General features: G+C 41.3%; 1 protein-coding gene across 1 annotated transcript; it reads left to right on the forward strand.

Annotated features, from left to right (window-relative positions):
* Positions 1–3,070: 3,070 nt before the first annotated feature.
* On the forward strand, positions 3,071–8,526 carry LOC119731933. Its single transcript, XM_038205234.1, has 5 exons — positions 3,071–3,191; positions 3,692–3,904; positions 4,804–4,928; positions 7,155–7,473; positions 8,315–8,526. Exons 1-5 carry the CDS (start codon positions 3,071–3,073, stop codon positions 8,524–8,526), a joined length of 990 nt encoding a protein of 329 aa, XP_038061162.1.
* Positions 8,527–12,689: the final 4,163 nt, after the last annotated feature.

The following is a 12,689-nucleotide window of genomic DNA, read 5'->3' on the forward strand; positions in this document are numbered from 1 at the left end:
ACAATAGACGACTGACCTTCCAGTTCAGTCCAACATACCTTGGAGTGGAGTGAGACAGGTCTCTCACCTACCAAAAACATCAGGCAGGCCTGCGTGACAAGGTCACAGCACGTGGAGCACTGACACCGCCTCACAGGCACAGGTTGGGGAGCCAGCGTCTCTACACTACGCACTTCCGCCCTGGCCCTACTTCTACGCTCCAGGTAGACAAGAGCCTAAACAACACACTCCGTGTCATAACTAGCTGACTGCGACCAACCCCAAGCGTAACAGCTCCCAGTTCTAGCAGGAATGTAACCAGGTGCCCTGAGAAGGAAAACCCAAGTTATGGTATTGGCTCGCCGTGCGCTCAACCAAGACCACCAATACTCCATCAGGTCATCACTGAAGAAGCTGGACAACCCCGACTCAAGACATCCAGTCGCACCAGAGGGAACAGTCACTGCTGCCACAGGCACGCACCAAGATAACAACATTCCAACGGACTGCCAACAAATGGTCGCAGCAGTGGCACCTGTCATCATCGCCCCTGAAGAACTACATCTCCAAGCCATTGAAGTCCTCTCCTGGCTCACCTTTCCTGGCACATATGGCTGAAGCTAAACCGCCTGCGAATTGGAGTGGTACGTTTCAATTTCAATATGTACACATGGGGATTCACATCAAGCCTGGCATGCGACTGTGGAGCAGAAGAACAGACGACGAACGTAATCATCAAGGAGTGCTCTCTTCATCAACCACATAATGGAGCACAATGTTTGGCTAATTTTGAAGTTCCCACACAAGATTGGCTGCCAAATACCAAGAGTAAGATCTAAGTCTACACCCCTGTTTGCAGCTTACGAAAGAAGATGGAATTATGTAAATATCATGAGGAGCATGGGTTGACATCCTATTTTCTAAGCAGTGTGAATATGCTTTTTCTGTTGATCAGGTCAGAGGCTTTTGTCAGACCGATACAGGCGATGTATAGTGGTCATCCCTGCTTACGGCATGTGCCCCGCTGTTGGCTAGGGGGAAATATCATGAACAGTTTACATCTTCAAGTTCTTAATTCGAGTTGTGATTCAGATTACACGCCAACAGTAGCCTTAGACCATCCCTAGGTTTGATTTTGTAGAGGGTTGGTGATGCTCGAATCAAGAAGTTCCTTTGGTATGTCCCTTGTTCAAAACAGTGACACGTACATAATTCCGTAGATCTTCCTGTTGGACAGGAGACCTCAGACAGGTGTCATTTGCCCCTGGAGCTTAATTGCAATATGTACACATGGAGCTTAATTGCTACAATTAAGGGATTCGACGTCATTGTTAAGTTCCTCCATTAATGGCACGTCGTCGAAATAACCCGTGACAGGAATGCTTTTGCTCTTCATTTTCTCGATTCTTGCATTAGCGACGATGCTAAAGATAGCATCGTAGTCGTTGGTCCATCTCTCCTACGTACTGGCTTCGGGATAATCCAGGAGGCTTGCTCGATAGAATCATTGAAGCTTTCATACAAGTCAGGGTGAGGCATTCTTGTTCTTTTTCAAGTGTGGAAGCCAAGCCAGTACTAATGTTGGATTAGTCATGGACAGAGCCCCGCTTTGACTGCTTGACCAATGAGTGGGTTATTTACAAGGTCCTTCTGACTACAAGATATAGCTGGTCCCAATGATGAGACAGTCTTCTAGCAGCCGAGGTGCAAATAGGCCAGGAGTCGTGATAAAAATTCCAACGGAGCATTGACGTTTCCTATGAGATTTATGTGCTCTGTGGCAGTTGATACGTTTCTGGTGGCAGTGTCCAGAATGATCACTGTTAAACCTCTTCAACTCTGCACTGAAGAGCAAACTAAAGAGCAGTGTCTCTGTCGTCAGTTCATAATGGAGGACAAAAACAATTTGTCTGCGAAGCCAATGCCGTGCTGTCGTGGCTTTTTCCTCGTGCTATCCGTGACTGCTATCTAAAGGTAATCTATATTCTTCAATATTGAATGCAATGATGAGGATGCATTCTTTGAGCTCACGTTCAATGATGATTGTCGTAGAATCGTAGACTAGTTCATCACAGAGACCAGGATGCATTTTTTCTGACGTTCCAGCTTGATAGAGAAAAACTGGTGTACCAAGCACCCACATTAAATATGCTGAGTAAGGCTTCACGTTCTATCCAATCTATCCACTAGACATACTACTGCCTTTAAGTGGAGTGGGAGAGGGTTGACCAATAGAAGTGAGCAGAGGCAGTCTGTAGCACACAGATCCAATGCCAATATAGGCGTGGGCTGTTGCTTGCATGTACCGCTGTGCGCATTTTTATTTTTGACGTTACAAAAAGTACAACCTCTCAAGGACGGACGTTTGACATATGTTGTGGAGATTGTTTGTTGCCCAGTCAATCAGTCATCACATTCCCCCTTTCAACCTCGCGGGACGAACCATAGGAGGACAGAGTATTGTACCATGTAGGCTGCAGGATGTGCGGAAAGGTTTCGAGTGCGTGCACCAGACCGCCTTATAGGCCCCTCTTCGCAAATGTGACAGGTTTACTCCTTAGCCTTATCCTCTTCCCATCTTACAAGACAATGAGGGGTTGTAAGGAAAATTGCTCTTGTTGGCTGCTTGCCTTCCAAAGCTATCGAGTTATACCTACCCGAATACGGGATCAGCGTCATCCTCATAGGTAAGATTTAAACCAAAGAAGAACGACTTCCCCATACTTTGGTCTTTGGGAGGGTAATGTTGAGATGCTTTCCTAGGAATGTGATATTGGCACCGGATATAACTTTGGCAAAATGCATGATCATTCCTGTTAAATAACAAAGAGCTGGACAAGGTGGTGTGCCTTTAGCCCAGGCCTTCAATAGTAAGAGGCTCTGGAATTTCATACCTTATGAAAACTACCTAAACAGTCAACATTTCCTGATGTTTAACAGCATATTCAGGCCTTCCGCATTTAATGTCTTTGTCACATTTAAAATTAGTATTTGGTAGATCGATTTTATTTCCAACATGAAAGTTAATCAGTGAACAGGGTTGGGGGTGTTATCTCAGAAGTTTCTTGGAGACGGCATTCCCTTTTTGGTCATGAAAGGCGTCTTCAAACAGTTCCTGCTGCTTTGGATGTTGCATTCCATTTTCATCAGTGTCATTGGCCTGTTAACTGGAAAAGACCTAGTGGTCATCCTGGCTTACCTGGCTGAAGCAGGTAGCTGATACCGTCCAGCTGTTCCCAGCGATTGTTTGTCCCTTGCTTCTGACCTGGGAGTTTGGAGGTCACTTCGGTCCTCTGAGGGGATGGTGGCGGTGGCGGTAGCGGTAGTAAACAACCTCAAAATTACCTGATGCAATAATTCAATCATCAATTTCTTTCAGGCATGCGCGTTGAAATCGGAGTCTCATATCCGATTGCAGGGGCAAAAAATGTGGTCTAGAGCTTATACTTGACATACCTAGTTATTTGCTTGGAAATCTGAATGGCCCAACATTTTCTGATATATTACATGTACTTCGACCATGTAAACTACCTGAAATAACCTGATGTGTTATTCAATTATGCTATATGTTTTACACATGCGCGGTGAGGTCAGAGTCTATATCCGATTGTAGGGGCAAAACATGGTGTCTAGATATTCGATACCACTATTAACTCTGCTTGCAAATCGCTATGAATGACCTTTGTATTCCGTTGTGTTCTCTTGTTAATAGCGATGTACTGTGAAATAGGCCAGGAGCCGGACCCCGCCTCCCAAAACAGGTACCGTTGGGTTATCCCGGTAAAGGATCCCTGTCAGTGCACTGAGGTCCGTGTCGGCTCACTCAACACTCGGGCCCCCTGCAGACCGTTCGATATCAAGTATTATGACACCTTTCTGCACAGCAGCAACCAAACAGAGATTCGAAAATGGCTGAATTGTTCCGGTGAGTCCAACTTCAAAGTAAAAGTGTTTCAGAAATATGAGTTGTTGCTGGACCCGAAGAGCAAATCTTCTGTCCTCTGAGTCTCTGGCTGAGTAATTGGCTGAATAATTGACTGAGCAGCTGACTGACTTAGCCTCTGACCGACTGAGTAACTGACTGGTGCCATAAACTGCCTCAAACTGAACATTTACGACTTTGTCTTGGTCTAGGTAAACCAAAAGCAATACGACATATAACAGAAGCCTAAAGCCTAAATATCCTGAAGCCTGAAGCCACGGCCCTAAAGTACAAACCTTGCAATCTAAAGCTTGAAGCCAAATGCCTCAAGTGTAGCTCACGACCGATTACAGTTTGATTGATGTGAAGTAAACATTAAACAGAATGAGGTCCCTATGACATGTCCTGTCCGTTAGCATATTTACCCAAATTGCAGTTTGATTGCCGTGGAGTCAACATACGGCAAAACAAGGAACCCTCCCTGAGTTGTTTGGCTGAGATTGTCCAGCTAAAAGACTGACTAACTAAATCTGTCCAGCTGAGACTGACCGCTGACTGCGGTCGAACTATCCCATGCAAATCGACTATTATGGTGCATGTTCTTGTGTTGTAACGTGTTGAAACAAAAAAGTTTGATTTTGTTGCGTTAATTGTTGATTGAGTTGTGTTGTGATATTTTGTGACGAGTTGTTACGGGCTAGCTAGCTGTAATGTATTTTGGTGTAACTTTGTATTATTTTTGACAGTGTCGTGTTTCAACATGTAATTTGTTGTGTTACTGCGAATTGTGATTCGCGTTGTGTCGTAACCTGATATGTTGTGTTTGGTTAGGTTCTGTTCTGCTTTCTCTTACCCCAACGTCCAAAACATGCCTTGATTAAGTCCTCCATAATCTTTGACAGAGCCACCAACTCCATGTGCAAATGGCACTATGCAAAACCCAGCCACCTCATGCAGTGAGATACTGGAGGTCTGTAAACAGTCACCCAGCGGTGTGTACTACCTCCTCGGAGCTAGAAATAAACAGGTGACAGAAATAGAAAGCAATTTACAATAAGGGTCCCAAAATGAATGTTATGTAAATTTCTGTTTACAATTTCCGTACCTTTTTCTGATAGGTGAGGCGGTCTTGTTGTAGCGTCACTTCAGGAAAATACTCTACAGTGACATTCTGTAAATGAAATGAACCCAAAGTAAGGCTCACTTGGGTTGTTTGTACACATGTTTGCACGTTTACTGTCTTTCAAGTGTAAAAATTAACAAAGAAATATCATAAAGTAGAAAAATTACCACAGCTAAAAACCACAAAATCTGGCATCTTTTGATTATTGAAGTAGCCTCAATCATGAACATATAAGTTATACTAGCATAACCCCCCCCAAAAAAAACCCCAAGAAAACAAAACAACTTGGAAAAAGGGGGAAAAAAACCCGAAACACCTTAGAAGTGGCAATGCGAAGTCCAAAAATGAGGGTTAATTGGACCAAAAGATGCATTTTAAAAGATTATATTGTCACCGACACCACGAAGTAACACTCATGCACATACCGGTAAAAATTAGCAATCGGAGAAAACGGCATCTAAAGTTGAACGCCTTCTAGAACAACACTTTGCGTCAAAACTACAGAGCATTTTCAGTTGAGTTTCTCGTTGTAGACACTTGATGTATTGCTGTTATTAAATTTGCTGTTTTTGACCCGTTTGTGTACTAAAACAACAAGAAATAAGAGAAAAAAGATGTATTCTAGTTCGTGAAACCAAAAAAGCTGCGAAACTGTAAAATTTCGTTTTCACGAAGTAGCACGCTTTAATGTATAACAACACTAGAAGAGGGTTACTTCGTGGAAACGGAGGTCAGCGCGCTCAAACAACTAGAGTGTTACTTCGTGAAAACGATTTTGCTCGCATTTGAGCAGAGTGCGCGACATGCAATGGTAAATGGAACTTGAGTGTTACTTCGTGAAAACAAAAATTGTCACTTTTGCGCGAAAGTTGCCATGGATACTTAGCGTAATTATTAAAGTTAACATCTTGCAGCTTTGAAACTTCGTGCAATGGTAGGCCTTGATGAATAATGTTTAAAAATCCAAAAAAATGAAAATCGAAAAAATATGGTTTAACACGGTAGAGTGTTACTTCGTGGTGTCGGTGACGATATGTTTGGTTTGGCAGAATTAATATAACACTTCTTTGCTGAACAATCTTTAAATCTTTACAAAAAAATGCACAAACCTTGATAGCCGGAAAGACGGTATCAGGGGCGAATCCAGGAATTTTCGCGGGGGGGGGGGGGGGGGTTCATCAGCCAAAATAGAGGGGGGGGGGGCCTGGTACCATATTTCAATAGGGGGTGCTTTTCAAATTTGAAGATTATTAACACTAAATTACAGAATGGTGTACCGTAGTTTGAACAGGCGGACATTTTACCAGTATAACTTTTTGGGGGGTGTCACCAGAGGGGGGGGGGGGAGTTCGACTTATTTTTTAGGAATTTGTATGATCATTGTTTTTTTTTGGACAGAACTGGGGGGGGGGGGGGTGACCCCCCACCCCCCTCTGGAACCGCGCCTGGGTATAGCAGTTACTCCAGAAGCATGAATTTCACTTCTTCTTGGAAACACAAACTATATCGAGGTCACCCACAGCCAACACTTGGTTCACTCATATCCAGGGATCCGTGTACATACCGTCCAATCAATTAACTTTTTAAAATCGTCAAAAGAAACAAGAAAAAAGGAACCCTTTACCGTTTACCGTTTTTTAATCTTTGTAAAGAAAAAGAAAACGCGTTTATTCAAAGCCGGTAAAATTAAAAAAAAAAACACCGGTAATTGGTGAAGGATTTGTTTCTCCTTAAACGGTAAAACAAATGTTTTTCTGTTTTACTTTTCACAGATGCATAAACAGTAATTGGAAAACGATTTGCTTTGTTTTTTTCTTTACAAAGATTAAAAAACGGTAATCAGTAAACGGTTCATTTTTCCTTTTTCTTTTGACGATTTTAAAACGGTAATTGATTGGACAGTATGTACCGCGTCGACCATCTTTATTGTATCGGCCGACATGCATTGCTTATCCCAGCGTGTACATGGGACAAATTACTTTTCTGCAACAAAACGGTAATTTATTCGACAGTATGTACACGGATCTCTAGGGTAAGGTAATGTTTACTTCCTGACAACTATACTACCTCCAGACGATTAAGTTGCCAAAACCTGACAGGCGCACTATAATCTGATTTCCTTGGCCGCAGTATCCCGTGTACTGTGAGATGCCTGGCGGCTGGGCACGCTTCGGAAAAGGCAACATGCAGTCGGTCTGGAACTACGAAGGCGAAGATGAGGCAGAAATCAATCTCGGTATCATCTCCGATGATGAGATTGAAGCTATCAAGAACTTACCCTTCAGTAACTTCACGATCCGCACCGATGTGACTTTTTCTGTACAAGCCGACGACTCCAAGAACCCATCTACCGTGCACGCCCTCTATCTGCCCTCGCTCCAGACTGTTTCTATCAACCTCCCGATGGATAAATCCAACGATAACACTCGGCTACGGTTTAAAGAAGAAGGTAACCATCGCATTGGAGTCAAAAAAAATCAATTCGATTGCAATGCTTGGCGTTTAATTTATTTTTATTTGACCTTGACAAAAGGTTAATTGGCTGTCGGACCTTGGAGTTCAGTTAATAACGTGTTTCATTTATTATCTGTTTCATTTGTTAATAGTGAAAGATGTACCGCTTTGGCCATCTTAACTTTATCGGCCGTCATGCATTGCTCATCCCAGCGTGTACATGGGACAAATTACTTTTTCTGCAGCCATGGCTATAATGAACATATAATGCAAATGCGTCAGTTGGTAACGACATTCTCGGTATTCGCTTAACTATAAAAACATCCTCCAGACTCACGAATCAGAAAAAAAAGTTGAAATCTATTTCGTCTTTCTATGACTTGGCTAGAACTTCTAGAAAGAAGACAGAACTTCTAGTTAGAATTCCAGGGATTCAAACGTACAAGCTGCAGCATAATGACCACGCGGTCGAACGCATCTGGCCAGAGTGGTGCCTCACTTTTCGCCGTATATAAAGTTTATAAAATTCTTTAAAACCACATGACATATTTATTCAATCACGTGACATGTTTCACGCATGCGTAATAACATGAATTACTTTACAAGCCTGAAACATTTTACCATCTGTGAAAAATTATTGTATATACATGTAGTTGATGGCATTTTATGTACATTTATATCACAAACAGCGCACCTAGTGTCACGTGGTGCCCCCCTTTCCTTTTTTCTATTTAAAGTAATGGTCATCCCCAACCCCTGCCCGCCCACATTGCATGAAGTTTGCATAATACCAACTTCACTCATACTTTATTGTTCTTCACTTTACGCCTCCTCAGGAGATCGGGTGATGTGTTTGGGTGGACCTTCTAGCAACTTATGCGGACAGGATGGCTTGCCTCGCAAAAACGAAGCCACGGAGCGTCTGGTTGTCACCAATGTCTACTTCGGTCCACGAGCCGTTGACCGTGGAGCAACAGCAACCAGGTCAGAGTGGCGTCGCAATCGCTACACCTGGGATGGGTCTTTCTATTACCTCCTGGCAAAGTAATCAGCCCCTTTGAGGGCACAATTTGGAGTTGGTTATTAAAACAGAAAAGCCTTAAATTATTACGAGCCTAAATAGGGTACCATACAACAATATATCATGTATATGATTAAACAAACTCAGTAAGGTAATGCAGATAAGTATTTTACCAAGAGCAGTTTGTTATACATGAACATTTTAGTTTTAGTTTTAAATATATTAGTGTTGTTGAGTTTCTGATGTCATTGGGAAGTTTGTTCCAGTTGATTGCGCCAGTATATCGAATTGTGTGTTGAAAAAGTAGTGTCTTGTGTTTTGGAAGATGAAAGTTAGTAGAAATTCTTGTGTTGTAGTTATGGATGTTGTAATTAAATTGAAAGAGTGTTTGGAAGTGAGCAGGGAGTTGTTTGTTGTAGCATTTGTACATAAAGATGTTCTGATGATATATATTAATGTGTCTATGTTTGAGTAGATTGAGTTGTTTGAACAGAGGATCCGTGTGAGCAATTAAATGAGATTTGGAGACTGAGCGAATGGCGTTTCTTTTTGAAGAATGAACACCTTGTTAATGTGTGCATGACATGTGTTTCCCCGGACTATTTAATCGCAATAATTTAGGTAGGGGAGAATGAGAGAGCGATAGAGTGTACAGAGAATTCTCGTTGGAAAAATGTGCTTGAGTCTATGAATAATTCCAATGGATTTTGAAATCTTACTAGGAATATCATTGATGTGATGAGTCGAAGTCAACTTGCTGTCAAGTAGCACACAAAGGAACTTAGTTTTGTCACCACGTTGAATGGGTTCGTTTAACAACTGAATAGTAAGATTGGAAATATTGCAGAGTTTTCTTTTTACTGGGAAAATCATAATATTACATTTTTAATCTTCAGAGAGAGTCGGTTGGCTTTCAGCTACTCACAAACATTAACCAGATGCTGATTTGGCATTATCAAATAAAGTAGGGAGGTGCTTATCAAAAAGATTTTTTTTTTAGGGTCATCTGCATAAAGAATAAATGAAAGCAAATCAGAAGTAGCTGAAATATCACTGATACAATGTAACGGGCCCAGGAGTGAGCCCTGGGGTACACCATGAGTAACCGTATTAAAATCAGAAATATAATAATTATCATCTTCTGTCAAATAGAAGATTGACCAATAAATTGAGTAGAGCAGATTTGGATTGGACCTCTACTAACTGACCAATAAGTTGACGCACCCGCCTTGGCAATAAAGCCTTTGCTCATGGAGAAATAGACAGGGGGTTGGTGATAAAACTATTTTGTGAATAAGAATAGAGGTTTCAGCGCAAATAGAATAGAATGATGATGATGAAGTGTTATATTCAGAATATCATGTTTCATGATTAAATCAATAATTTCAAAGATTGTTTTGTTCACTCATTAAAATAATAAATACCTAATACCAAATGGTACTTAAAACAGAGCTACGGCGTTGGCTTAACTGGGCATTGTTTTGGTTATGCCCATTGCAAAGAAAAATTTGCACGATTTTTACAACTGGATTGCTAGTTTGCGGTGAAAAACACAATCTTTGGAATGGTTAATTATTTATGGACTACATGATGTACCATGTTATTTAACCAACATCTCTAACATAACCCTTTTAGCGCACTTTCCACGGTGACAGCGCATTCTTTGTCGTACAGTTTAAATTGCCACTTATTCAACAAACTTGGAAAAAGAGGTTTTTGAATTTTGTTTTGAATTCAACATTGCTTGGTCATCTTTAACTGAAGAGATGCAAATATGATATAATGAGCCACATTGACCTTTTTCAAGTTTCATAAATTTTACATAATTATCAGCCCATTGTGTTTTGGATTACTTTTTTTGAAGCACAAGTACATATTAACCCTTCTTGTAGTTAAGGGTTTGCACTTTCTGTCAATTATTGTAAGTACATTGTAATTAGTTTGTGTGCCATTGGAGAACCTAAATGTATAAGTACACAGAACAATATTTAAAGTTGTTATAGTTATTATTATTTGTTTACATCCTTTTACATCCAAATGTCACTGAACTTTTATATTCAAGCCACGCTTTTCTTTTGCTCTCATGCTTTCATGTATTATAATAATACCGTCTTAGACCAGTCAGCTTGTATATACACGTTAACAATTCTCGAGTTAATCAAACTATAACTCAAAATTATTATTTAAGTTTCATGCTCGCCTTAGTTTGAAGAGTCTGTTTTTATTTAACAAAAAACAATTACTAAATTAGGCCTACTCATCATTAAATACATTATACATCACCGGGTAGCTTGTTTCAAACAAAAAAGAACGTTTGTTGTAAAAAAAAAATGGAAGAATGAAAACCCGCTAAATTCCATGCCGGTGGTTCGTAATGTTCTCTAGCTATACCATATCCGCACTCACTCGTGACCGCTACAGTGATCAAGGGAAGCGCCCTCGGCTGAGGTTATTTGGATCAATGTGTATACGAAAGTCCGTTCGTGCCAGGTTTAAAACAGCCTTAATCTTGTTTTGAAACTGTGAAAACTAAAAAGATTATCGTTTCCAACTTGCTCTGGCAGTGAACTCCATGTGCGCGAAATCTAAGAAAAAGTGAGTGTTTCAAAGCATCGATTCTGGCAAATGGATGATTAAAATGAAGAGTGTCACTTCTACGACTGTTGATAGATAAAAAATTATTGAAGAGTCTGTCCATCATTGCGCTTTTGTCCATTGTGCTCAGGTAACTTTTGCACGCATGGTTTTGATTGAAGGGGGTGGGGGGGGGGGGGCTGAAAACAAGGTATTTTTATCTTGTCAATTTTAAAGGATCTGATCTTCAGAAAACGTTGACCTTTAGAGGAAATTTCTTTGGCATTTTCTCGGGGGGGGGGGTGGTGGGGGCTAAAGGATGTTAACGGATTTAATATACTTTCAACGGCCTCAGTATTGAATCACGCGTGTCCTGTGTTTTAAAAACACAACAGACACAAAATGGGCGTAAAGCAATAACGCGCGCAGACCGAAAGGAATAAATGATTCCCGGCAACAAAGTGCTGCAGATAATGAGCAGTTTAACCAAATTAAAAAAAAAATCCTCTGACAGTAGAATGTGAAATATCACTTGTCTAAAGCAGGGGCGGCAGAACGCTTTTCAAACTGGTGGGGGGGGGGGAGGAGGCAAACGTTCAGAAAAAGTGGCACCTTGCGTCGGTGTGAATGTGGTGGAAAATATGGTCCCGTTCATTTCGCTGTAAATCTATTATGACGAGGAACAAATTATTATTACGTTGTCCATCTTGCTCTTTGTGTTTCATTCACCTAAATGTGTAGAGGCATTTTTTTTTTATCGCGAAAGGGGCACTGCTGCTTTTGATGGCCAGTTCAGTGACTATTTTACTCGCTTGAAGAGCACTATTATTTTAATTGGCCAGCTTTCCATCTTGAGAGGGGCCACAATTTTAATGTTGCGAGGGGACACTAATTGTGCTTTCGAGGGGCAGTGTTCCATCTCGAGAAGTTATTGCGAGAGGAGCACTTCTATTGTTTTTATGGTAAATTTTCCATCTTGGACGAAATGGAATGCTAGATTAGGTGAATTTGATTTTTTTTTTTAAATAGCCGGCAAAACCTATAGTAATTATAATAATCTATAATGTCCGCCTGTCACCAACACTCGGACACAGAGGCGCAGCCAGCGAGGAAAGGGGTACATGTATTTGCACACTATTGTGCTATAGTGTGCATGATCGTCGGATTTGAACAGCGCCCTCATTGGAAGATGATACCACGACATGACGGGCATACGTTATATGCCCAGTCAGTATAAAGATCAGTGATCAATTCAGTCTTTGGAATGTCGGCAGCGCTACCCAGGAAATTCCAAGCACATCTCACGCGCATGCATTAGTTTGAATACAGCACGCGTGAGGTATGCTCAGAATTTCCTGGGTAGCGCTGCATGTAGAAGTTCCAAACACCGGATATGATCACGGGCTGTATTATTAATGGTCAGTAATATCCAAATCCAGTCTTCGGACACGCTAGGCAAGGGAGAACCCCAACTGAATGCTCACTTGAAATTCAACAATTATTCCTTCGGGGAAAAATGTGTGCGATTAATCTGAGGTCTACAGTGAAACTAGTTCTTGATCCTTCCATCAATGTCGGGGAACTTTTTGAGCGGAAATTTTCCTTTGGGGCATATT

The sequence above is a fragment of the Patiria miniata genome, unplaced genomic scaffold (assembly GCF_015706575.1).
Source record: "Patiria miniata isolate m_02_andy unplaced genomic scaffold, ASM1570657v1 HiC_scaffold_24, whole genome shotgun sequence".
Taxonomy (NCBI): domain Eukaryota; kingdom Metazoa; phylum Echinodermata; class Asteroidea; order Valvatida; family Asterinidae; genus Patiria; species Patiria miniata.

What these genes read in the sequence shown, in the direction of transcription:
- LOC119731933 (XM_038205234.1), top strand. Translation starts at nt 3,071, where the DNA reads ATGAAAGGCGTCTTCAAACAGTTCCTGCTGCTTTGGATGTTGCATTCC. An exon ending in AAAATGGCTGAATTGTTCCG is followed by an intron (nt 3,905 to 4,803) that starts GTGAGTCCAACT and finishes AATCTTTGACAG; the next exon opens with AGCCACCAACTCCATGTGCA. An exon ending in GCTACGGTTTAAAGAAGAAG is followed by an intron (nt 7,474 to 8,314) that starts GTAACCATCGCA and finishes ACGCCTCCTCAG; the next exon opens with GAGATCGGGTGATGTGTTTG.